The sequence below is a fragment of the Sander vitreus genome, chromosome 2, assembly GCF_031162955.1.
Source record: "Sander vitreus isolate 19-12246 chromosome 2, sanVit1, whole genome shotgun sequence".
Lineage (NCBI taxonomy): Eukaryota > Metazoa > Chordata > Actinopteri > Perciformes > Percidae > Sander > Sander vitreus.
The window spans coordinates 10,848,785-10,874,390 of NC_135856.1; the positions used below are offsets into that span (position 1 = coordinate 10,848,785).

The following is a 25,606-nucleotide window of genomic DNA, read 5'->3' on the forward strand; positions in this document are numbered from 1 at the left end:
GCACAGAGGCTGAAACGTACCTTTGTGTATAGTAGGACGAAGACAAATTGGATGAGTTCATGTCCTCATGGGCTCGAGACCATAGATGGGTGTTTTCACTAAAACCAACCTCATGATTCATGGTTGACTGAAATCCACTGTACAGTCTTACAAGAAACTCTTACCACTTTGTCTTTTTCATGTACTTTATTTGTGGTGTCAATGCAACCATTTTTTATATTGTAATTGCCATGTTAAATGAGTAAGACATGTAATGACTGTGTATTTACAGCTTCTCATGAGAGCTTCAAACCCAGATTAAGTTACTGTTTGGTATCTAGCTCAGCATGATTGAGAACAAAGTGTGTCATCCTGAATATTTACTCAAAGCAAACCTGCAGGACTTCCAGTAACACAAAAGCTTAAAATAAATACACCGTATCTAATATCTAATCACTGATTTAGACCGTTGAATCCTGTACGTCTTTGAGAGTTTTGCTTCTAACTTGATCTGAATCTTTGAAGTGTCTCCACTTGTCCTTTGTGGGAGTTATCATTAGTAATAAACTGTATGACTCAGCAGAAATACTACTCCACCCAGTGCAACCTTCAAATCACACTGCTTACTGGAACATGTTGGGTAAAACTGAAGATAAACGCACTTCAACCTTTAAAAAAAGGAGACAGAGCAATCTGTTGCCTGACACCTTTTCCATTGACTTTTCCTTTCATGGTGCAGCTTGTTAATAAATCTTGTGTGATGTGTATTATGTCATGATGTAATATGTTAATCAAAGTGCACTCTACTGTAATTATCAGGGCATGTAGCAAAGTTCAAAAAGAACTTTGAAAACACTGATTAAATATTATAAATCTGTGTCAAATCCCCAGTTGCCGTGGGATTGTGAAGTAGACACACAATGAACTGTAACAGGGAGGTTACCTCTGGCAATAACAGTTAAATACTTCATCCATGATGTTCTGTTCTTTTGGGCTGTGAAGAATAGAGGGATGGTATGATCTATTTAATGAAAAAACAAAGAGAGTCTAGGCTTAAGGAGACATGAAGGGAGGTGAACTGTTCTGTTTTTTACCTTAAGCAGGTCACCTTAAAGTTACCATAGTCTCAAAACAGTATCAAAATAATTCACTGTTTGTTTGCAGCATAGCAACTACGAGGATGACAGAGTGTGTCACTACTTGTGCTTGAATCTCGTCTATTGTCTTGAGGTGTGGATGCTTTGGACTCCTGCACCTCCTGCAGTGTCCTCGCGTCAGTTTCGTCGTGCAGTGGGAATGAGAGTTCGCTGGCATTCCCATGTCTATCACAAACTGGTGACTTCCTTTATGAAAAATTGGCACATCATGTAATGTCAACTTGGCACTATAGTGCACCTTTGTTCTTTGTTTTAGAGCACTCAGGGGATAATTCACAAAGTATGTATTGCAGCAACTAACTGATAGCACCATGAATTGCACATCAATTTCAATCGCTATCTGTCTTGTCTTCAGGCACGTGCACATATCAAAAGGGGCTTGAGCACCTGCCCTTTCTCCTCCTTGAGAGAAAGTGCCCTTTATTCTGGATGCATGTTTTTTATTTTTTTATTCATGAATATACCAGTAGCCTATATATTTGCGTTTGCACTCAGCTTCCCTGTCAAACAAATGTATTTATTTAATTAAAAAATCAAAATAACAGCTCGTGAGATGATACTTTGTTGAGCCTTCTCTCTCTCTCTCTCTCTCTCTCTCTCTCTCTCTCTCCCTACAGCAATCCCTTCCAGCTCCTACCTCAGAAAGTTTTTCTTGGCTTGTGTGGAGGTGAGTGGTGATGACCAAAAGACTAAGCAGCCAGTGCCTCGAGTTTACAGCTAATTACCCAAAAGACAAAACAAATAGTTAACTTGTGTCTTGCTAACATGCATGAGCTACTAGCTTATGTAATAAGTTAGCTAAGATTTAGCTGAGGCATCATGGCCCTACTGGCTAATTTACTGTACTTAACTGTATTTGCATACATTTGACAAGGCACTGCAAGTGAACAGGATAAACAAAATAACTAAAACGTAGCAGCCCAGAACTTCCCCAGTTAATGAGTTAAGAGTCTTTCCTCCTTAAATGATAGGTTTAAATATGTAGATTAATTTTGAAGAAATCTACAGATGCAGCAGATTGAAGCAAAATAGACCAAAATCTCTAAATTGACCAAAACATGCATTAAACAGTAACTTCATTATTTTGATCGTAGGCTCCTCATCTAATAATAACAGTGTTATTACCTGTAAAATTAACAAAATTGCAAACTGCCTTTTTCAGTTTAGTGTGAAGATTTTTGTTGAGATCTTTTCTAAAAAATATTTTTTTGAAGTGTTATTTATTCCAATAACACCAAAAGAATTTAAATGATCTATTGCCATTTGCAAAATTAACAAATTCTTAGTGAAACGATGTCCGTCTCCTTGGTGCTGTCACCTATTCTAAATATATACTTGAAACTAGTAGCATAGAAAACATGCACATTGTGGCAGTTTCCTTTGCTGTTAAAAAGTCTCTGTGTGAACTGATTATTTTGTTGAGTATTTATTAAATACATTAAACAATTGTGTAAGGGAAATAAGATAAATTGGTAAGGTAGTGTTAATATATTTAGTGTTTTGTTTAAATTTCATATAAATAATTATTTATTAACTATTAGGCCTTTTTTGTCCTTGAGCCCCTGCCACCCAAATGTCTCTGCACGCCTCTGCTCGTCTCAAGGTCTGATTTACAGAAGATATTGTGCTAATGATATTATAGTGCAAACATGCCCATAATGTTAAGCAGCTGATTGCAATTATCCATGTGGTGAAATATAAATGTTGCCTTTGTGCCAAGAACACATCAGGTAAATGTGCTTTTTTACCATCAACTCTCTGAAGACGCTAATCATTTCACTGTGCGTTTGGCTATTAGCACTGATCTTTGTGAATTGGACTGTTTTTGCTATGTGGCTCATATGCATAGAAAGGAGCCAAATCCCTACCCCATTCATTCATCATTTTGGTGGATTATTATCATTTGGTAGTATTTTTAATTTGTCCAATGACCAAAAACCTGCAAAACTGATGGAATCCCCATCAGCCCTATTTGTGTTAAGTGCTAATTAGCATACCATGCTAACACATTAAACGGAGATGATGAATACGGCATGTTAGTATTGTTGTTGTGAGTATGTTAACATGTTTGCATTAAGCTCAACGCGCTGCTGTGCCTTAAGTGTGATTTATGGTCCTGCGGAGGCTCCACGCAGAGCTTTCGCTGTAGCCTACGTAAGTGGCTTGAAGTTTTTAAATGTGCGTTGGTGTGTGTGTCGATCTCTTTAAGAGAATAGCAAGGCTGGCATGTGTGTGTGGGGAGTGTGTGGTAGAGCGAGTAAGAGAGTGACAGTACCGACCATAGAGGCATAGTGGGAGAAACAAAGTGTCTCCCCTGTGCTTTCTGACCACGCAGGGAAATCTGTACCAGGAAAAGTTAACCCTCTCCTTGATTTCATGTTGGTTTTGGAGAAGGAGAACCAGGAAATGAGTAGGGGAAAATACAACGCTACCAAACCAGGTCCGAGCGACGTGCGTCACCGCAACGTGTAGTTACATTTTTCGAGAGGTGCACGTCGGGCTACAGCGTAGGTTCCGGTGTAGGGTCCGTGTCTCCACGTACTAACGTACACAGCCACGGTGTAGATTTAACGCAGAAGCATAAATCACGCTTAAGTACAAAGTACAATAATAAAATCAAAAATGAAAATAGAAGTAAATAAATAAATGGACAGATTATGTATTATTTCCCCTGGAGAGCAATGCTTTTTCTTGACTTTTGTTTTGGGGAAAACAAACAACAAACTGTAGTTGTGCAGTAACCACTGAGCAGCCCATGCACCACACTCTGGAGAAAGTGGCACAGCAACCAGGACTGACCTCTGTGACATTATGTATTTCCCTAGGCCAGTAATAAAGGGCTTGCCCTTCTATGTGTTCTGTGAATAAGTTCCAAAGTTATATGACTTCTAGTGAGAAGAAATTCCCGCCCTGTGTGAAAAATGAATCAGTTCTTTTTTGCTTAAGAACCAACCATTCAACAAAGCTTTAAGAAATTCTACTTTGAGTCTTTTGAAATGTCCTGTTTCCAAAGAGACGTAATGGTGCACATAGGGGCATTTGACTGGGGGAAGGGGACTGAGTAAATACTAGAATGAATAGCCGTGGATGCGGGGAGGTGCCCATGGAGAATCTATAGGGTCCAGAATACTGTGCTACGCCCCAGAGTGCAGCAAGAGCAGCTCTGTGCAGAGTTAACAACTATGAATCACAGATGTGAGCCTGTAATGAAGCAAAACAGCCCTTGGAGTCTCCTCTCGATGTACCACACCCCTCCACAGGCATGATCAAATCCTGCTTAACAATCAACCATGAACTGTGCAATCACATCTCAGCATGCATCATTTCTGACAAGGAACCTGGACTGAATCATTGACTGAACATCTGCAGTGAAATATGCTGACAGGTCGGATTACACGCATCTGTGTGTGTGTGTGTGTGTGTGTGTGTGTGTGTGTGTGTGTGTGTGTGTGTGTGTGCATATGTGTGTGTGTGTGTGTGTGTGTGTGTGTGTGTGTGCAACAGGTTCTCACTCCCATGGTGGGACCAGTTTCTGCAAACATAGTTAAACATTCACCTGCTTATTGTATTAAATTATCAGCTGAGCATATTGACTCTTTCATTCATCCACTGTGGCTCGAGTAAACAAAAGCCTGTTGTGTCAATAGACCTATCCTGGCTCATTCTGGTAGTAGAATTATTGAAGATATATTAGAAGGAAGCTTGTTCTGTCTACTTCATATGCAAACTGTTGCTTTTGCTGGACATTTATAAATCCAATACTGATGCACATTAAAGGATGTATGTGCCAAAGAAATGTGTCATGTGTTAGAAACTGCAAAATATATTGAAACCCACACAAAGTTCATAAGTCAGGTAGAAGAGGTAATAAGGTAAGGGGGGTTGATACATCCCTCAGTTGACTGCAATAGATTATCACACAGCCACACCCTTCCTGTACAACAGATTTCTGAACAGTGGAGGTGAGAAGCACAGCTGAAGTGCACCATCTAGTGATAGTCACTGCAAAAAAACACTCACCGTGGAGATTGAGCATGTATTCTATGTATTCTATGTATTCTATGGTGAGTCACCAGTGAATCAACATGCCACACCCAGTGGAGTTGTGAACATTGTGAAATGTGAGAGTTGAAACTGCTGGCGTACCAAACTTTCTTTCCCTGAAAGCAAATTTATCAATCAGATCGTCACAGTGTATACAAACGGTAAACGGGGTAAAGAGAAATATGAGATTCAAACCACAACACTGTTGTGTCTAAAGAATACTATTTATACTTATTAAATGCAATAATAATTAAATAATGTGTTACAAGACGTTCACTATAACTGAATGTTCCCACGAAAAAGACGGCCCACATTGTTATCATTATACAAGGACAGACATAAAGTATGTGGCTTCTCACTGCACACAACCACACATGTATGCACACATGCAGTGCACATGACTGAAGGAATCTGGAGTGTTAAAAAGAGACACATACAGTCAATCTTCTTGTTCTTGTTCTTGGTAACATAATTTTGTGTCCACTTTGATCTCTCCACAGTGCATCTCAGGACATTGAGTAAAAAGCTGCAATCACACAGAGGGTCCATGCTCCTCGTATAGATTCACTGTCTGTATATAATAGTTATCACTGTAACACTGTAGTTATTATTCCTTTGTCTTGCATAGAAAGTGAATACTTATATGATCAATTGTTTATTTTTCGCATATTATTTATTTAGGTCTACAGTAAATATTGTTTTCAAATTGACATAAAGTATATTTCCTGTTTATGAGTCTAAAAACTCCTAATCATATCCACTATGGTTCAATGATAATGATGATAATGCTTGGGGGGTACTTTTATTTCATAATGTCATATTTATTTATGCTGCGTTCCAGACACAATTTTTAGCCCGTAAGTTAAAACTTCAAGTCACGACTCGACTTTGTAGCGTTCCAGGCAAAGTCACGAGATGGCTAGCAGGGTTCAGGTAAGGCTACCTAACGTTAACGTTAGCTAGCGACTACCTAACGTTGACGTCAAAAACTGTAACTGGGAGTACAACGATCTGGTATGAGTTCACGGGTAGTAAGTTACGGGTTTGACTACCGTTCCAGGGCACTTTCACAGGTAGAAGGTTGGGAAAACACGGGTTACGGGTTACCTGGAACGCAGCATTATTACCCTGCCTCCCTCTGACTCTCTGTCTCTACCCGCCGCAGACAACTTCGCCCGAAGAGAGTCGAACCAGATGAGGAAATAGACTTTCAGTTCACGGCTGTAACGTTATTGTTACAGCGCCAAGGCAAAGAATTTCTAATAAGGGAAGAAGTTCCACTCTCTCGATACTGCTCGATCTTTGGAGCTATACCCCTCAAAATCCACTTTTATCAGGATATCATTTTTTGTCTAGTAATTTGAATGTTGCATTCGAAAGGGGAGGCAAAGAACACACTGCTGGGTGTTAGATTTTTTTAAAGTCGCTTTTAAAATGTTAATGATGTCATACACATCGTACGGCCAGAGATACTGCTTTACGGCAAGCTCTGAGTCGCTTCCTTTTTTCTCTCAAGGCATCGACAACACAGCTGACAGGTTAGGCTCTCCCTGTTAATACACGTGCTAGAAAGAGGTTTGCTAAAGAAATTTGCTAATTTTAAAGACCACGCCGAAATATTCATTCTGACATTCTGGCTCTGCTTCGGATGCCGTCAAGTGGGATCTCCAATCCTAATCAGTCCTTCACTGACCAATCAGCATTCATTAGCAGAATGCTAGCGTGTTATGGGCAACAACAACTCAACCTGTAACAAATCGAAAGGGCATAAGTACTCGTTCATTCAACTTTTGACCTATAATCCATGTTGAACTTGCAAAAACTACAATCAAATGTGAGATTTCTCAACGGCAATCAGGCGAAAGAGACAAATTTAGCCGTCTATCTCCATAGGGTCCCATTCATTTTGCACTCGCCTGCGATCACCCCCAGTGGAACTCTGGTGCAACTGCAACCAAATTCGGTACAATGGGGCTAAATAGGGAGTGAAAAGGCTTTCTGTAGACGGGCTTTGCTTTTTTTGAATCTGTGAGATAACCAAACTTCCTTTGAATGTAACGTGCAAATAAATAGAGACGGAAATAAATGTGTACATATGAAATAAAAGTCCCCTGAAATAAATAATGTATTTAGGCTATTAAACTATAATGACTAATGAATATGTTTATATTTATTGCCTCATTTATGTATTTCATGATGTATTTCATAGCCATATTTATGTATATTTATGTAAAGAGGTGCAAGAAACGGAAGATCAGTCGCTCAGGAAGTTAGGCTACAAGTTTCCCTCAACTGCAGCCTGCGTTAAAGCAAAACTGGTAGGCTACACCGGTGCTATTGCCTTGGAAATGCAACATCCGGTCTCAGAATATGAATCTGTTTTCTAGTGATTTAATTTTTTGTTATATGAAATAGAAAATTAAAATCAAAGCATGTTTTAAATTTCTCTCATCCCCTTTTGACAATGAACATGGAAAAAAACTCCTTGTATTTAAATTTTAAATTTTGTATTTTAAAACGAAACTCAGACAACTACTTTTTTTTTTTAATACCCGTTTTATGAAAGGAAAATCGAATGACCAAAAGATATACTGACCAATGTCTAACACTCTCATGTCTTTGTGCTGCTAAAGTGTCCTTTTGTGATTATGTCCTGAACATTTATAGCATTTGTCAACTGACTCTTTAAATTTTGGTGTTTGAATTGGCCACTTTGCCAAACTACAAGGTCAGCTCTGTGTAATGAAATGCCCCAAATACAATATACAATTATTTTCATGAATAGCCAACAGAAAATGTTGCTACATAAAAACACTGTTTGCACAAGCATGAGTACATAAAGGAGTGTTACGACGTGTGAAATGCCTCTTGCCAATGAAAATGCAAAGGGTGTCAGTGTGGCACATAGAAGGCAGGCAGGGCAATATTTCTGTCTCCAGTGGTTGAGAGAAAACAAAAGACCTTTTCTACAATGAGCGAAGGAAAAAGTTTAACAGGACTAGGGTGAAATTGAGGAAGTTGTTTTGCAAGCCAATCATGTGTACTGTAGTACTGGAAAAAGGCTGAAGCTATAAAACTTATTATAAGTCAAAATAATTAACACAATCGTTAGATCCTATAGTAAAAACACAATGTTTAGATAAGATGTATGCAATAGTTGTACATAATACAAAACCAGACTAAGCCTTGGGTGATATAAACATAAAAGAAAGAAAGAACTTGTGTTCCGAGTCAATGCATAGTAATTATCTTATTAGTATAAGATAATTGTGATTTCATAGCCGACAGTTTGACATGTCATAGCAGGAAATGCTATGGGCATAGCATTAATCCCTTGTATGATGCATGCTGTCTAACTGGGACACTTAAATGGAACTGAGCCATCTTTGATTTATTACACCTGTTTCTCACCTGCTATGACAGATCAAAATGTCTGCTGGGAAAAAGGTCTATTAGATGGAATACCATGTATCTTCATCATGTTACAGTACAAGCATCTGTCAAATGTGATTATTTTCAGCTCACAAAAGAAGTTGATTTTGCTACTATAAATGTTAATAATTCAATATTTTATCTTTGCTAACTAATTTGCCTTTTTGTGATAGCAACTCAGTATTAATGCGTGCAAAAATGCAGAAATGTGTCTCTGGATTGCATGTGCAAAGACTGCTATTAAAAAAGCTAAATTAAAACACACCAAATCACATCCGGAAAGGGCACTTTATACAGTTACACAAAAGTTCATAGAAGATACTTTAAAAGGAGCACCAGGTACTTGATAGTGAGGACTGAAGTAAGGTTAAACAAATAGATACAAAGCACTGTTTGCTGAGGTTGCAAGCTGGCTTCAAAAGTGTCTGTCCTTACTAAAAAATATATTTTACAGCAACAGGCACAAACAATTTTCTATAGATATTTTTCCCTGGGTAAGATACAACACAGTCTAACATTTGAGAAATCTACAATGTAAAGTCAAAGACTTCAAACAGGCATCATTCCACATTAGTCATTTTATACGGCAGTAAAATGTGTGACATTCATTTCCCACATTGTACGATGTTTAAATGAACAGACTGACATTCTTCAGATGCAATCAAACCATCAGTCATCCCCTTTTCAGACCTCACCCTGCTTATCGGTGTGACTGCTGACTGACGAGGCGTGTAATGACAGCAGAGGAAAGCAGTCAGGCAGCCTGGCTTGGTTGATGATAGAGATAACTGGAAGGTTATCATTTTCTACTGGCATGCTTCTGTTAAGTGTAGGCTGCAATGATACTTATGAACCAGTAAAACACCTTTTAATAAGTTAGACTTTTAGAAGTTGGCTGTGTTATTGTCGTTAATTAATGTTTCCAACATTTGAACAAATAGATTTAACGAAGGCATGTGACAGAAGTGCAAAGTTAAGTTTACGAGAAATCTGTCAGTCTTGTCAGTTAGGGAAACAATTTAAAGAAAACTACATTTCTGTTGTACTAATTCAATCACAGTGTTCAACCCTCTGTAATGCAATCTCAGAATCAGACAATCACATTATTGCAGTGGTGGAAGAAGTATTGAGATTTTTTTTTCTTTCATTTAAATAAGGTAGAAATACCACAGTGTAAACATACTCTGTTAATTAGAAGTAAAAGTCATTCATTCAAAATGTTACCTAAGTATTAACTTCAAAATATACTTAAAGTGTAAAAAGTAAAAGTACTTATTTTACAGAATGGCCCACTTTAGAATCATATTACTGAATTATAATTATGAATGCATTGTGTATTGTGTGTACATCACATTCATGTTGTAGCGGGTAAAGGTTGAGCTATTTTCAAATACTTTATATGCTGCTGGGTCTGCTGGGTTTTTTAACATTAATATGAGTTCCCCCAGCCTGCCTATGGTCCGCCAGTGGCTAGAAATGGCGATAGGTGTAAACCAAGTCCTGGGTATCCTGCTCTGCCTTTGAGAAAATGAAAGCTCAGATGGGTCGATCTGGAATCTTGCTCCTAAGGAACAAGTTTACCTCCCCTTTCTCTGCTTTGCCCGCCCAGAGAATTTGGCCCACCCATGAGAGAGAGACATTTAAAGCTACAGACACAAAAATGGCACATACTAAGTAAAGCTCATTGTGGGACTGGCTCTAGTGGCCGTAATTCTGCACCAAGACTAAATTTCGGGAAAGAGACTTCAGATACAGTATTAGGGGACCACTAAGGCCTATATAAAAGCATCCAAAAAGCAGCATGTCATGGGACCTTTAACAAAATATCTTCACAATTAGATTTTAGATAAATAATCATAAATAATGGGGATATAATGACTAAGTGGTTAAAGGCAAATAATATAAAAGTAAAAACAGTCTGGTAAGTTCGCAAAAGTACATCAATGTACTGTAATGCAAACTTTAAAACCAGGAAAAGACTTTAAAAAAAGACTATAAACTTAAAGGTGCAATATGTAATAAGATAAAATCCCAAAAAATAAATCCAAAAATTAGTCATCAGATATTAAGGAAACATGATAAGCTGAAATACTATCTTTTCTGACAACAATGCTAATGCCAGTACTTTCTCCTTTGAAATTTCTGTTGTTGTCTGTTTGTGTTTTGGCCTGTGTGTTGGTATCAACTGCCCATTTTGACAGCCAGGGCGGATTGCCAGATATACAGTACCTGTAAAAACGCAAACCCAGCGTGCTACAGGTGTAGTACAGCCATGGAAGCAGCAAACGGGATCAACAGAGATTATACCCAACCTAAAATAACCATGGCATGTTTCTAACAGTTGCATGACCAAAGACGTAACAAAATCCGGGTAAATATTGGAGATGTATTTGAAAGATTGAGACAGCTTGGAGCCCAAAAGGATGCAGAGTTGGCTAATTTCCTCCTGAACAAGTAAGCATTAAGCTCTAGGCTAATTTATCATGGCTACCAGGGCCGGGCATTTAAAGTAATTTCAACATTTGTGTACTCACATTGAATTATATACAGTACTCGTATTGGTTATCACAAAAACAACTGAGACACAGCCAGTAAAGTGATCCTGACTGGTCCTGGCTAAAGCTGTCATTCTAACATGCCATAACCGCTAACGTTACCGGAGGACCAGACAAGCAGGCCATGGCAGTTTACAACGTGTAGCCTGTTCAGCCGCCACAAACGGTGAGTTATTTTAAGCCAAGAAAGGGCGGCTGTAAATCGGGTAGAGAGGGCCGTGAGTTTGCGTTGTTTTTAGGGGTTGTTGCAGTAATTTTAAAGCTATAGTGCATGGTTTCTGTCTCCCCCATGAGGAATTCTAAGTAATGACAACAACACTGTCGGTGCATCCACATGATACAGCGTTCCGTGATCGTGCATGCGCCCCCACTCCTCCTCCAAGCAGTTGCTAATATGCAAGAAGGACATGGAGGATTAAAAAAACATGATGGACTCTTCAGAAAAGGAAATTATCTTCACTCGAGCTTCTGCGCGGGAAAGTCACCGGACGACACAATCGTCTGAGAAATACAGAGAGAGTTGTGAGGAGTTCATAGTCTTAATTAGCTAGTAGTCTTAATTAGCTAGCAACTCATTTGGAAATGGCTTGAATGTAACAGATGTACATTAATATAAAAAAGTTACGCACTAAAGCTTTAAGCCGAGATAGGGTGATTGTCAGTCCATAGCCAGCATCTAACATTAGCTACTCTGCTGTGCTGTGGAGTAATGTCAGGCTTTGTGAAACTAGCGTCTAGCAACATTGTTGTGGATGCTGCAATCTCAACCTGGCAACCTCCGTGAACTTCAAGTCTGGGGAGGAGGGGACACGACTCTCTCCAGTATTTTGAATTTGGACTGCAGTAACTATTATAAACTCTAGAATAAAAACATAAATTCCTTCATTAATACAGTTAATTATCCCAATCTTGAACATCTGGCCCTTTATGTGACAAAAATAACTTTGGCTTTCTTAGAACTGCCTTGCCCTCAACCTTGGGCCCCAAGTTTCACTGGAGCCAAATTGTCACTGGTATGTGCCATATCTGTCACTACTATGAGTGAACATTTTACAAGGTAGCTGCATATAGCAGTTTCTTCTATAGGAACGCATTATTTGATTGTATGTGTCTGTGGCCCTAAACTTGCTTTTAAACAACCTAACAAGGAAGGCTGCAATTTCAAACTTCCAAAGGTTCAAGATGAACCCTGTATTATCCAAAGGAATGTCCCTTCATTGAGAAACGTTAAAATGTGGAATCATGGGTTTGACCTGAAAAAAAAACAGATGAGCCCATATCCACCAGTCATCACACCGGTGTTGATGAAGAGATTGCATATAAGAGGAAGAGGGTAGCCTGTCAGCTGCATTCTTCCCTTTCAACTACCCCTCCTAGCCCTTCCCACTTTGCTGCGTGTGGCGGCTATATAACCAAGGAGACCAGGAGATGCTTTAATTTGCAGATCAACTCCAGTAATCTACCTACCTTCCTGATCCAGATCAACACCTTCCAGCATGTCGTTCAGCAGCAGATCCTACGGCCAGAGGACCATGAGTGTTTACGGTGGAGCAGGCGGCCGTGGCACCCGCGTCTCCTCATCTCAGCAGAGCTACGGAGCATCCTCTGGAGGCTTCAACGTGTCTGATGGCCTGGACCTCCACGTCGGGGCCAATGAGAAGGCCACCATGCAGAACCTGAACGACCGTCTGGGCTCCTACCTGGAGAAGGTGCACATCCTGGAGAAGGAGAACAACAGATTGGACATGCAGATCAGAGAGTACCAGAGCAGAACTGTCATCTGCCACGACTACACCAAATACTTCGCCATCATCGACGACCTGAAGGACAAAGTGAGAGAAAGTAGACAGATGTGTGTGTGTGTGTGTTTCTATGTTTTCTGTTATCTTCCTCTTCTCGTCTTTCACTGTGAGTGTGTGGGAAGAGATAAGTATATGTTGGTTTGTAATAATTGCAAAAGGATGCAGTGTAGGTTTACTGCAGAGCCCAGCCGATATATCAGGAAGTTGATATAGGCCTAATGAGCCAATATTTTACAGTACATCAATTTGCACAGGCTGCAAATGTACATTTCTTCATTATATAAACATACATATGTATAAAAATAGTATATATATGATTTTAATGATGCACATGTTAATATTTAAGTTTTGTGTCATATTTGCAGTTACATTCCAACTTTGTAAGAACCACATTTTAAAGGATCATTTCCCAAAGATATTAGAAATTGAAATCAACCATTAGATAAAGTAATATAGCAGGTATTTGTTTTAGCCCTCAGATAGCCGTCACATAAATCTTATATTGGATATGTGGAGCCCATACTGTACTGTTGTGTCAAGTAAAACTGTATGGAATGTGAGGTTATTGTACTTTTTCTGACATGTTTCCCTGTTTTTGTTTTTCTCCTCAGATTCGCATCGCCTCCAGGCTTAATGCCAAGTCAGTCCTGGACATTGACAACGCAAAACTGGCTGCTGATGATTTCGAAATGAAGTGAGTGTATCCCCCTGCCCCAATCTTGGATGTTACAAAAGTAAAACTTTATATGCACATCAAAGCTAATCTCAACGACCCACTAAACCCTCCTGTGTTCCCCCATCAGGTATGAGAACGAGCTGGCCATGAGGATGGCTGTGGAGGCGGACATCTCTGGACTGAAGAGGGTGCTGGATGAGATGAACCTGGCCAAAATGGACCTGGAGAGTCAGTATGAGGCCCTGAAAGACGAGCTCATCATGCTCAAGAGGAATCACGAAGAGGTGAGAGAGTATACAGAAGATGTATTTTTACAGATGTAATTTGTTGATGGCAGTTTCACAATCATCAAAACTGATGAGTTTGCATTTGTTGACACCCCTGATACATTCCACCACACAGACCAACACCCATTCCTTGTATGCACAGACTCTGAAAGAGTGTTACTACACTGGTGATTGATTAAATTCATCATGAATAGAGCTAAACACAGCAGCTATTCACTGTAAGACAAGGTTGTGACCATTCTTATTCTTTATTTTTTAAAGGACAACTAACATTAATTAACATTTCTGTAAATGTGCCAGTGTTAGCCAGCCGGCTAATTTTCAACTGTAGTCCTTTGGTCAGATGATTTTAGACACCATACAGACAGCTAGAGCAACAAATAAGCTTTCTCAATAAGCCATGCAGAGCTACAGGAAGCAGCAAGACATTAGCACAGTTACACATCAACAGTATCCCCATTCAGTATAAGAAGCCATGCAAGCATCAAAACACAGCCAGGCAACACAGACCCGAGCCATCTTCTTGTACTGTTCAACCATGCAAAGCAGTAGCAAGCAGTAATAAAAGGATGAACACACATCACTCATGAGGGATGTCTTAATACAGCAGAGGTTAATAAGATGGTAAAATAGTTAAATACAAGTTAATCTTTCATACATATCCAAGGAATGCAGAGCGGGCTATATTTGACACCAGGCAAGACATCAAACATCAAACATGTTAGCAGCAGGTCAGCAGTGATAACAACAATAATATAAAATGACCATGAGATTAAAAATGTTCACAAGTCTGACTTTCCAACAGCCAGGCCTTGAGCCTTTGTGTGAAGTTATGATAGGTGGTGCAGTTTCTTGTTTCATTTGGTAGAGTGTTCCACCTATTAGAGGCTCTAACAGAAAAGCATGATTGACCATTAATCAAAGCCTAACCCTAACTCTCTATTGTGGCCTGAGCTGTTGAGAGTTTGCACACATGGCCTCTGCCTGCCTTACCTCTGATAACACTGAGGAAATCCTATGTTAGGTTAATGCTTTTGTAAACAGGTCTGCTGCCTTTTCTCCCTTTCCCCAGCGTTGCCCCTCTTCTCTCTACACACTTCCTTGTATTCTTCTCTCCCTCCATTAGCTCATTGCTGTTTACTGTTTGTCTCTCTCTCTCTCTCTCTCTCTCTCTCTCTCTCTTTCTCTCACACACACACACACACACACACACACACACACACACACACACACACCTGTTCTTCATGTTCTTCAAAGATCAAAGAACCAAAAGAAATGCAAAACTATACAAAAAGAAACCACTGGATGCTGTTGTTCTAATAATAACAAAATGATAAATTATTTATTAATTTGTTAAGTTATTACACTGGCTGACTGAGACATTGTCCTTTCTCCCCTACAGGAGTTGGCTCTTCTGAGGAGTCAGATGGGCGGCCAGGTCAATGTGGCCGTGGATGCTTCTCCCTCTACAGACCTGAACCAGGTTATGTCAGAGATCAGGGAACACTACGAGAGTGTGATCAGCAAGAACCGCAAGGAACTCGAGGCGTGGTACCAGAACAAGGTGAGAAGCTACAAATGCTTAGGAAACAGCCACTTCGGCCGCCTTTAAGATTTAAATTGATCTTATTTAGCTAGATAGTATGTCAGTAATCTACCATAATTGTTGGGTGAAACAATGAATGTTGTTTCTCTGATCTGCCCAGATTACAGTGGTGGAGCAGGAAGTGAACACTCACACAGAGTTTCTGGTGACGTCCCGCATAGAAGTTAAGGACCTGAAGAGCACCCTCCAGAGGCTTCAGATTGAACTGCAGTCCCATATGAGCATGGTATGTCAACAAACAGTAGGCTATATTAACAATAAAGATTGTTTATCCTTTGGATATGACATTCTGATGCTACTACACATATTAACAACACTGTAGATGTTCAAAGAAATAGTTTGACATTTTGGGAAACACACTTATAATCTTCGTTGCTGAGAGATGAGAAGACTGATATCACTCATATCTGTGAAATATTAAGCTAATTTAAAGCCAGCAGCTGGTTAGCTTAGCTTTGCAGTTAGCATGAACACAGTAACTTCCAGGAATCCACAGCGTGTCACTTTTAAACAGACACTAAACAAACAAGATATATACAATTTGTGAGCTTTAAAGATGTTGGGAGGCAGATTTTGTTAGAGACTGAGCCAGGCTAGCTGTTTCACCAATTTTAGTCGTTATGCTAAGCTATAAGCTAACCGGCTCCTTGCTGCAGTTTCCTATTTAGTAGACCACGGATGTATAACAAGAACTGGATACAGCGTTAGAGGCAGAGCCCCGTTATTTCCTGTCAGAGTTGCTCAGTGGGGCATGAAGCCAAAAATATTCAACTTATAAACCTAAATAAACAAACAAACAAATAAAACCCGGATTAGCTGAGCCGAGCCGTTTTAGCGCTTTGCTAACTTGAATGGGGAATAAATGATTTAAACTAGACTTTTCAAATGTTATTAAACTGAATGGATCAAATTCTGATAAAGAAACGAGTCATTTTGCGGGGGGTTTGTGACGCTCAAGAAAATGAATCCACTAATGTACAGATGTCTCTTTCACCATTTAATTCTGGGAACTTTGGACCCCATGGAATCAGGTGACGGACAGAGGAGTTGTAATGCTACTGTTTGGGCGCTATGTCAAATTGGCTTTAAAGTCCGCTTCACCTCCATGGGGCCTGTAGCAGACATGTTAGTGGATTCACTGTTCTCAACTCTGCAAGAAAGCAAAAAAGGGTAATTCCAAAATGCGCAGAACCACTTGCTGCTAGTTACATACTCACGCCAACAAACCTTGCAGCAGAGTTTTACTAGCATTAGGGAACATCTCTGAATTGTAATCACTGACTGCCTAAATTTCTTCCACCAACCACAACAGAAAGCGTCTCTGGAGGGCACCCTGGCAGAGACTCAGGCGCGATACGCTGCACAGCTAGCAAGCCTCCAGAACATGGTCACAAGCCTGGAGGCTCAGGTGTCCCAGCTCCACGCCAACATTGCCAGCAACAAGCTGGAGTACGACATGTTGCTAGACCTCAAGACCCGGCTGGAGCTGGAGATCGCTGAGTACAGGAGGTTGTTGGATGGGGAGGATGACAGGTGAGACCTGGTGAAGAGAGAGAAACACTGACTGGACAGGGGGATTACAGAGAAATAATATCCACTGCAGGTGTAAACATTTAATAACAATTTGGATATGTTCTAGACTAATGTTTTCTTCTTTCTTTTTCTCTCCATTACCAGTTCAAGACAAGGTGAGCATTCTTTCACATGCATATCGTTTGTATTTTTTCCAGTCTTTAAATCTTCCAGTTTTAACTAAGTTTAACAAAGGTGATGTGATTTGCTCATGATTGTTGCATCTTTTTGTTTCCCTCAGTGGTCAAAAAGGTCATCACAGTGGTGGAGACAGTTGTTGATGGAAGGGTGGTCGAGAGCAGCAAGATCGTTGATACGGACGTGGATGAGATTAAGTGATAAATTGGAAGCAATAACAAAAAATCAATAAAGATCATGCAGTTGAATTAAACGTTCTTATGTGTTTATTCTATTGTGTTTTTTGTACTGTACAGAAGTACATATCAGATATAGTTGCTAATAGTTTAAACTTACTCATCCATGCGTTAATCAAAGTTTTTTAGTTTGTTAGTAAAAAACAGGTGCAAACTATGCACTGGTGCACTTCGAGTAAGTCTCAACCCTTAAAGGGATATTTCACTTTTGTAGAACTTGTAAAAGATCAGCAGCCTTACCTCTATCTAAAGTCATCTAGAGTTAAGCTAGCGACCACTACTGTTCCTGTCGTCCTCTGTCAACACCACCATTCCTCCCAGGTGTCAGGCTTCTCATTCACTTCCATTCATTTTGAGGACTAAGTCTTGATATAATACTTCTGAATTGAAACAATACAGCAATATTATCTGTAATATTTTTTTTTTTACCAGCTCGACTGGTCTTCAACCTACCCAAGTTCTCTCACACTACACCCCTCCTCCACTCCCTTCACATGGTTATACCCCATCTGTCCACTCCGCTCTGCATCAGCCAATCGACTTGCTGCTCTCTCACTGTGAGGGCTAAAGCTGAGAGCAGGAACTATGTCCAAGCAACAACATATCTGAGTCTAAGCATAAAGTATGAGCAGAAGCACAGCAAATTGAAGCGCGAACAGTAGCTAATTGAGTGTGAGAGAAGGTTTTGAGCGAAATTATTACAAAATCTAAACGTGAAATCAATACAAAATCATTTCAAATTCAAAGAACGTGCTCTTGAATAAAGATAGGAATAAAAGGTCATATCCATTGTCCTGGCTCTTAAATGGTGGCGGCAGGCTAAAAACACATCTCTTCCTACTGCACCTTAGCTAAGGAAATGATGCTATTAAAAAACATTGCATTTACATGTTGCACTTACATGTGGCTCTATGTAGTTTGGCTTATTTAAAGTTAAAGGACAATTCCGGGCAAAACGAACCTAGGGGTTATTAACAGATGTGTACCCACTCTGTCTCTCTCTGGGACATGTTTCATGCTAATCGAATGTGTTTGTAGCTTGAAAGACGCTAGCGCGGACCGCTGATTAGCTTACAATGCTAGTATTCGGGGCACAGGGAAAGTAAAAACAAATCGCTATTTTGTAACACTAAAAAGGCTCAAAATATCACCAAACTTCAACGGCAGCAATATGAGGGTACCTAAATGTTAACCGAAGCATTGAGAACTTTGTAAGTGTACAGACAGTTTATTGAAAAGATACATTATAAAGACACTCGCATTCATGTTTACATGCTGCCGCCGTCTTGAAAACCAGTCATGACTTACAGCTGGCGATGCAAACTAAAATCAAAAATGTATTGGAAGTCGCTTTGGATAAAAGCTAAATGAAATGTTATGTAATGTAAACATAAATGCTTCATAAACTTCTTCAACCCAGCAGCACAGAAAAACACCACAGTTTCAAGATTGGTGTCACCAATTCAGTATCCAACCAAATGTGTTATATGGTCCCTATCTCCACTTCTGTTCCTGAGTTATGGTGTGAATAATGGCCATAAAAGTGTGTTTGCACAACATTATGATGTCACAGTGAAGTTGACCTTTGACCTTTTGGATATAAAATTCCATAATTTCATAATTTTATCCTATTAGACATTTGTGTGAAATGTCATAATTAACGTAGTAATACTTGAGTTATGGCCAAAAATATGTTTTGTGACCATTGACTTCCAAAGTCCAGTCAGTTCATTCTTGAGTCCAAGTGCACGTTTGTGCCAGAGGTGAAGGCGTTCCCAATATACCATGTTCAGGACAATGGGAGAGACATGAGCTAACAGTGAAAGTGACCTCAATAATTCCCTCCAAGGGTTCGACAAAAATGGGACTGACAGATACGTACAGACGGACATACAGACAACAAGAAAACAAAGCATAAAAATCTCTGCACCTCAGGGATGTGGAGATGTTGAATATGATATAAAAGGTATATTATGATGTGGTATACGTTGGCTGCAGAGGTAGGTAAGTAGTGTACAAAGCGTTAATTAGAGATTATTTGCTATACAATCTGGTTTGTTGTGCTGTGATATGGAACTAAACGGTGGGCTAAATGTGCGGTAAAACAATGAGCTAAAAAAAAGGCAAACTGAAAAATGCCCCTTAAAGATGCAGAATTGTGTAATAACTCTTTCAGGATTTGTTGGTACAACATCTTTCTTACAACATGTATTTATTCATTGTTAACATAAAAACATTGATTAATACAACTTTCACATTACATGGATGAGTAACTTTAAGGTATTAGCAACCATGTCAGTACTTGTTACAGTACATTCATTGTTCATCAGTTATGGACAAAAATAGAAATGTGGAATATCCTTTTCATTATTTAACACACAGGTACTTTATTCAATTGCATGATCTTTACTGATTTTTGCTATTGCTTCCAATTTATTACTTAATCTCTTCCACGTCCACATCAATGGTCTTGCTGCTCTCCACCACCTTTCCGTTCACAACTGTCTCCACCACTGTGGTGACCTTCGTGACCACTGAGGAACAGAAAAGACAATAATAAGCAAATCACATCACATTTCTTAAAGTCAGTTAAAACTGAAGCATTTTAATGATAAAATACAAATGATATGCATGTGAAAAAATGCTCACCTTGTCTTGAACTGGTAATGGAGAGAAAAAGAAAGAAGAAAACATTAGTCCAGAACACATCCACATTGTTATTAAATGTTTTTAGCTGGATTGGATATTATTTCTCTGTAATCCCCCTGTCCAGTCAGTGTTTCTCTCTCTTCACCAGGTCTCACCTGTCATCCTCCCCATCCAACAACCTCCTGTACTCAGCGATCTCCAGCTCCAGCCGGGTCTTGAGGTCTAGCAGCATGTCGTACTCCAGCTTGTTGCTGGCGATGTTGGCGTGGAGCTGGGACACCTGAGTCTCCAGGCTTGTGACCATGTTCTGGAGGCTTGCTAGCTGTGCAGCGTATCGTGTCTGAGTCTCTGCCAGGGTGCCCTCCAGAGACGCTTTCTGTTGTGGTCAGAGGAAGAAGTTAGGCAAATAGGCAGACATTGATTAATATTCAGAGAAGTTACTTGATAGTGGTAAAAATCTGCTGCAATGCTTGTTGGCGCGAGTGTGTAACTAGCATCATGTGGTTCTGCACATTTCGAAATATAACCCTTATTCGCTTTCTTACCGAGTTAGATTGAAGCCAATCACATGTCAGCTAGACATGAAACGACAGCCAGTTAGCTTACAGCTTAGCATAAGGAATAGAATCTGTGAAACAGCTAGCCTGGCTCAGACTAAAGGTAACAAAATCTGCCTACCAGCATCTTTCAAGCTCAAAAGATATATGTATTCATAATATGTTGTTTGTTTAGTGCCAGTGGAAAAGCAACACATTGCGGATTCCTGGAAGTTACTGGTTTTATGCTAACTGTGAAGCTAAGCTAACCTGGTGCTGGCTGTAGTTTCATATTTAACAGATATGAGACAACAAAGAATATCAGTGTGTTTCCCAAATGTCAAACTATTTCTTTAAACATCTACAGTGTTGCTAATATGTAAAGTACCATCACGGTGTCACATCCAAAGGTAATTCATATTTTTTGTTAATATACTGTTTTTTTGACATACCATGCTCAAATGGGACTGCAGTTCAATCTGAAGCATCTGGAATGCGCTCTTCAGGTCCTTAATCTCTGTGCTGAACGTCACCAGAATCTCTGTATGAGTGTTCACTTCCTGCTCCACCACTGTAATCTGGGCAGATCAGAGAAACACTATTCATAGTTTTACCCAACAATTTTAGAAGATAACTGACATAATGTCAGTTTAATAAGCCTAATGTAACTATATTGAAGGTCTCCAAAGTGGCTGTATCCTAACCATTTGTAGCTTCTCACCTTGTTCTGGTACCACGCCTCGAGTTCCTTGCGGTTCTTACCGATCACACTCTCGTAGTATTCCCTGATCTCTGACATAACCTGGTTCAGGTCTGTAGAGGGAGAAGCATCCACAGCCACATTGACCTGGCCGCCCATCTGACTCATTAGAAGAGCCAACTCCTGTAGAGGACAAAGGACAATGTCTCAGTCAGCCGGTGTAATAACTTAAAATAACATTCAAGGAGTGGGTGTTGTTCTGCGTTGAAGAATGTATCAGGGGTGTCGACAGATGCATACTCAACCGTTCTGATGATTGTGAAACTGCCATCAACAAATTGGGCCAAATGGGTACACACCACTATTCCCTGAATTATTCATTCTCACCTCTTCGTGAGTCCTCTTGAGCATGATGAGCTCTTCCTTCATGGTCATATACTGACTCTCAAGGTCCATTTTGGCCAGGTTCATCTCATCAGACGTCCTCTTCAGTCCATAGATGTCCGCCTCCACAGCCATCCTCATGGCCAGCTCGTTCTCATACCTGATGGGGGAATACAGGAGGGTTTAGTTGGTCATTAAGATTAGCTTTGATGTGCATATGTTATGTTTCATGTATTGTATGTTGTATCATAGTGTGGGGCAGGGGGATACACTCACTTCATTTTTAAATCACCAGCAGCCATTTTTGCATTGTCAATGTCCAGGACTGTCTTGGCATTAAGCTTAGAGGCGATACAAATCTGAGGAGGAAACAAAAACAGGGAAACAAGTAAGAAAAAGTACAATCGAGCTCATGTTCCATACTGTTTTACATTACACAACATACAGTATGGGGTCCACATACCCACCAATATGGGATTAATGAGAGTATCTGAGAGTTAAAACAAATACCTGCTATACTGATTTATTTAATGGTTGTTTTCAATTTATACACTTTTTAGGAAAGGATCCTTTAAAATGTGGTTCTCAAATAGGTGGAATATAACGGTATATATCAAACAAAACTTAAATATTAACATTTACGTCAATACAATAATATATACAACCTTTTTTAAGCTTAAATGAAGAAAAGGTACATTTGCAGCCTGTGCAAAATGCATGTACAGTACTGTCAAATATTGGCTCATAGTATCAACTTCAGATACATCCGCTGGGCTCTACAGTAAACCTACACTGCATCCTTTTGCAATTATCACTGTAACACTGAACAGTCAGCAGGATGTGACACACATTTGGAATAAATCTGGTATGAAAATGTCAACTGTACTGCTTTCTGTTTGTGTCATGTGCTTCCTGATGAGATGGCATACTTCTACACAACGTCAATGATGGGTTTCCTGGCTCTCTAACTCAAATGTCAACTGTCGTAACCCCACATACAGTATACATACCAAGAGATACTTACCTCTCCCAATACACTCACAGTGAAAGATGAGAAGAGGAAGATAACAGAAAACATAGAAACACACACACATCTGTCTACTTTCTCTCACCTTGTCCTTCAGGTCGTCGATGATGGCGAAGTATTTGGTGTAGTCGTGGCAGACGACAGTTCTGCTCTGGTACCACTCTCTGATCTGCATGTCCAAACTGTTGTTCTCCTTCTCCAGGATGTGCACCTTCTCCAGGTAGGAGCCCAGACGGTCGTTCAGGTTCTGCATGGTGGCCTTCTCGTTGGCCCCGACGTGGAGGTCCAGGCCATCAGACACGTTGAAGCCTCCAGAGGATGCTCCATAGCTCTGCTGAGATGAGGAGATACGGGTGCCACGGCCGCCTGTTCCACCGTAAACACTCATGGTCTTCTGGTCATAGCTCTGCTGGGATGAGGAGATGCGGGTCCCAAGGTCTCCTGCTCCACTGCAGACACTCGTGGTCTTCTGGTCGTAGCATATATTGCCGAACGTCATGCTGGAAGGTGTTGATCTGGATCAGGTAGATAGGTAGATTACTGGAGTTGATCTGCAGTTGACTCCTGGTCTCCTTAGTTATATAGCTGCCAGATGCAGCAAAGTGGGAAGGGCTAGGAGGGGTAGTTGAAAGGGAAGAATGTGGCTGACAGGTTACCCCCTTACTCTTCTATGCAATCCCTTCATTAGCACGGGTGTGGTTACTGGTGGGTAGGGGTGGATCCGCCTTTCTTCAGGTGGAACACGTGATTCCACATTTCGACATCATTGAACATTTCTTGATTACTCCTTGGTTCATCTTGAACCTTTGGAAGTTTGTAATTGGAGCCTTCCTTAGGTTTCTTGAGAGCAAGTTTAGAGGCACAGACACATATATTTTCAAATACTGTGTTCTTACTGCCGAAGTTGATTTTGTCACATAAGCGTCTAGGCCAGATGTTCAACATTGTGATAATTAAGGTTAATACAATATAACTGTCTTCATGAAAAAAAAGTATTTTATTCAAGTGTTATATACCTGTTATCTGTATTATATGGCCGACTTACAAGAAGCCACTTACATTCGGAAAAAGAAAAGAAAAAGAAATGTATGCAGCATGGTACTGTATTTGTATATGACAAAACATATCAGATATAAACCTAAATTAATCACACAGTGCGTTCATGCTGTGATGGTAAGCTTTGAACAAAAACTGAGCAAAGATCATGTTATGAATGAACAGTAGACTATTTCATTGTCAACATCATAGAAATCACACAGGTGACACTTTCTGTCCTTTTAATTGCAAACATTGTAAATAACACAGTATTCTCAGAGAAATCACTAACACTGCAAGGCAACGTATTCCTATATACATTTTACACATATAGTAAACCAAACTGTGAATATATCTTTAAAATATCACCACACACTGCAAGTTGTATGGGAAATATGATTTTGCATGACAATATCTTCATGTAAGCAACCTGGGAAATATGTTAACATACTGCTTAAATATATTTGCTTAGCAGTCAAGTACATCATTTTTGAAACATACATTTAATATTACAAAAACATATAATTGCCTTAACTGGCTCTAGCGTTTTAGGCTGTAGTTGCTACTAAGTACAAAGTACAATTTTGAGGTACTTCTACTTTACCTAAGTACTTTTATTTTATGCTACTTCATACTTCTACTTCACTTCATTCATTTGATAAATTAAGTTACTTTGCAGATTCATTATTAATATAAAATATAAATCAACTAATGCATTATAATGTAATATAGATTAAGCTACCCAGCAGCATATAAAGTAGTTGAAGTTAGCTCCACATTTAAAATCTGAAGCATTAAAGGGATGTACACATTAATGAATTCATAATTATAATCCAGTAATATGATTCTAAAGGGGCCATACTGCATAATAAGTACTATTATACACCCTCTGCGATAAGCATCGCAGAGGGTGTAACACTGAGAATGAATAAATGTAACAGAAATTTAGTTTTCTTTAGAAAGTTTCCCCCACTGAGTAGGACAAGCCTGACGAGTTACTTTTTTTCACTTGTGAAACTGCACTCACACCACTGTCACAGACCTTTGGTTCGTCTCCAAACCATGCCACTATCAGGACATTATGTTAAATTAGGACACAAATAAGTCAAACAGGACAAAATGTGAGAGAACAAACAGTCCGAAATATGATTGCCCCCCCCCCCCGGTGCAAATCAAATTGTGTGTAAGATTTGCCCTAGATCATTTTCCATGATCATTTGGGAACTCAGCTCAATTTCTGACATGGACTTTTGGAGAGTTTCTGTGCTGACTGCCACCTCCTTGTTCAGCGTATCTGACTGCAGTGGACATGGGAGACTTATAGAAGTTGGTCTTAATTATTACAGATTGTTTCCAACATTTCCAAATGTTTCAATAGATTTAATGAAGACATGTGACAGTGGTGTGAGTGCAGTTTCACCATAAAAACTCCTCATTATGCACAATGGCTCATTTATATTATATTACTGGATTATAATTATAAATGCATTAGCTTGATTAATAATAATACCTCATCATGTAGTAGTTGATTAATATTTTGTATTAATATTTGGAATCTGCAAAGTAACTTAAACTATCAAATAAATTAAGTGGAGTAGAAGCATAAAGTGGCATAAAATAGAAAAACTTAAGTAAAGTACCTCAAAATTAAACTTAAGTAATTGAGTGAATGAACTTAGTTACTTTCCACCACTGGACAATTGTTTTTTCTTTGTGAAGAACAAAGAATGGCCTGTATAGAAACCTACAGCCTAAAACAACTCATAATTACCTTTGCTAGATACAGTATTA

General features: G+C 39.5%; 2 protein-coding genes across 2 annotated transcripts; one reads left to right on the top strand and one right to left on the bottom strand.

The window, feature by feature from the left end:
* The first annotated feature begins 12,554 nt into the window (after positions 1-12,554).
* krt98 (keratin 98) lies at positions 12,555-17,495 on the top strand. Its single transcript, XM_078276905.1, has 8 exons — positions 12,555-12,999; positions 13,581-13,663; positions 13,773-13,929; positions 15,335-15,496; positions 15,639-15,764; positions 16,851-17,071; positions 17,216-17,226; positions 17,352-17,495. The coding sequence occupies exons 1-8, from the start codon at positions 12,664-12,666 to the stop codon at positions 17,447-17,449; spliced, it is 1,194 nt and encodes a 397-aa protein (XP_078133031.1). The 5' UTR covers positions 12,555-12,663; the 3' UTR covers positions 17,450-17,495.
* A 2,146-nt stretch (positions 17,496-19,641) lies between these two features.
* Positions 19,642-23,307, bottom strand: LOC144534848 (keratin, type I cytoskeletal 13-like). Its single transcript, XM_078276917.1, has 8 exons — positions 22,866-23,307; positions 22,030-22,112; positions 21,757-21,913; positions 21,391-21,552; positions 21,122-21,247; positions 20,289-20,509; positions 20,134-20,144; positions 19,642-20,018 (listed from the first exon to the last, which is right to left on the bottom strand). Exons 1-8 carry the CDS (start codon positions 23,277-23,279, stop codon positions 19,921-19,923), a joined length of 1,272 nt encoding a protein of 423 aa, XP_078133043.1. The 5' UTR covers positions 23,280-23,307; the 3' UTR covers positions 19,642-19,920.
* Positions 23,308-25,606: the final 2,299 nt, after the last annotated feature.

Excerpts from the sequence above, each read along its gene's own strand:
- krt98 (XM_078276905.1), top strand. The coding sequence starts at position 12,664 with ATGTCGTTCAGCAGCAGATCCTACGGCCAGAGGACCATGAGTGTTTAC. Across the intron at positions 13,000-13,580 it reads TCGACGACCTGAAGGACAAA|ATTCGCATCGCCTCCAGGCT; the intron begins GTGAGAGAAAGT and ends TTTTCTCCTCAG. Across the intron at positions 15,765-16,850 it reads TGCAGTCCCATATGAGCATG|AAAGCGTCTCTGGAGGGCAC; the intron begins GTATGTCAACAA and ends CAACCACAACAG.
- LOC144534848 (XM_078276917.1), bottom strand. The coding sequence starts at position 23,279 with ATGACGTTCGGCAATATATGCTACGACCAGAAGACCACGAGTGTCTGC. Across the intron at positions 21,553-21,756 it reads TCAAGAGGACTCACGAAGAG|GAGTTGGCTCTTCTAATGAG; the intron begins GTGAGAATGAAT and ends TGTCCTCTACAG. Across the intron at positions 20,510-21,121 it reads TGCAGTCCCATTTGAGCATG|AAAGCGTCTCTGGAGGGCAC; the intron begins GTATGTCAAAAA and ends TGACCACAACAG.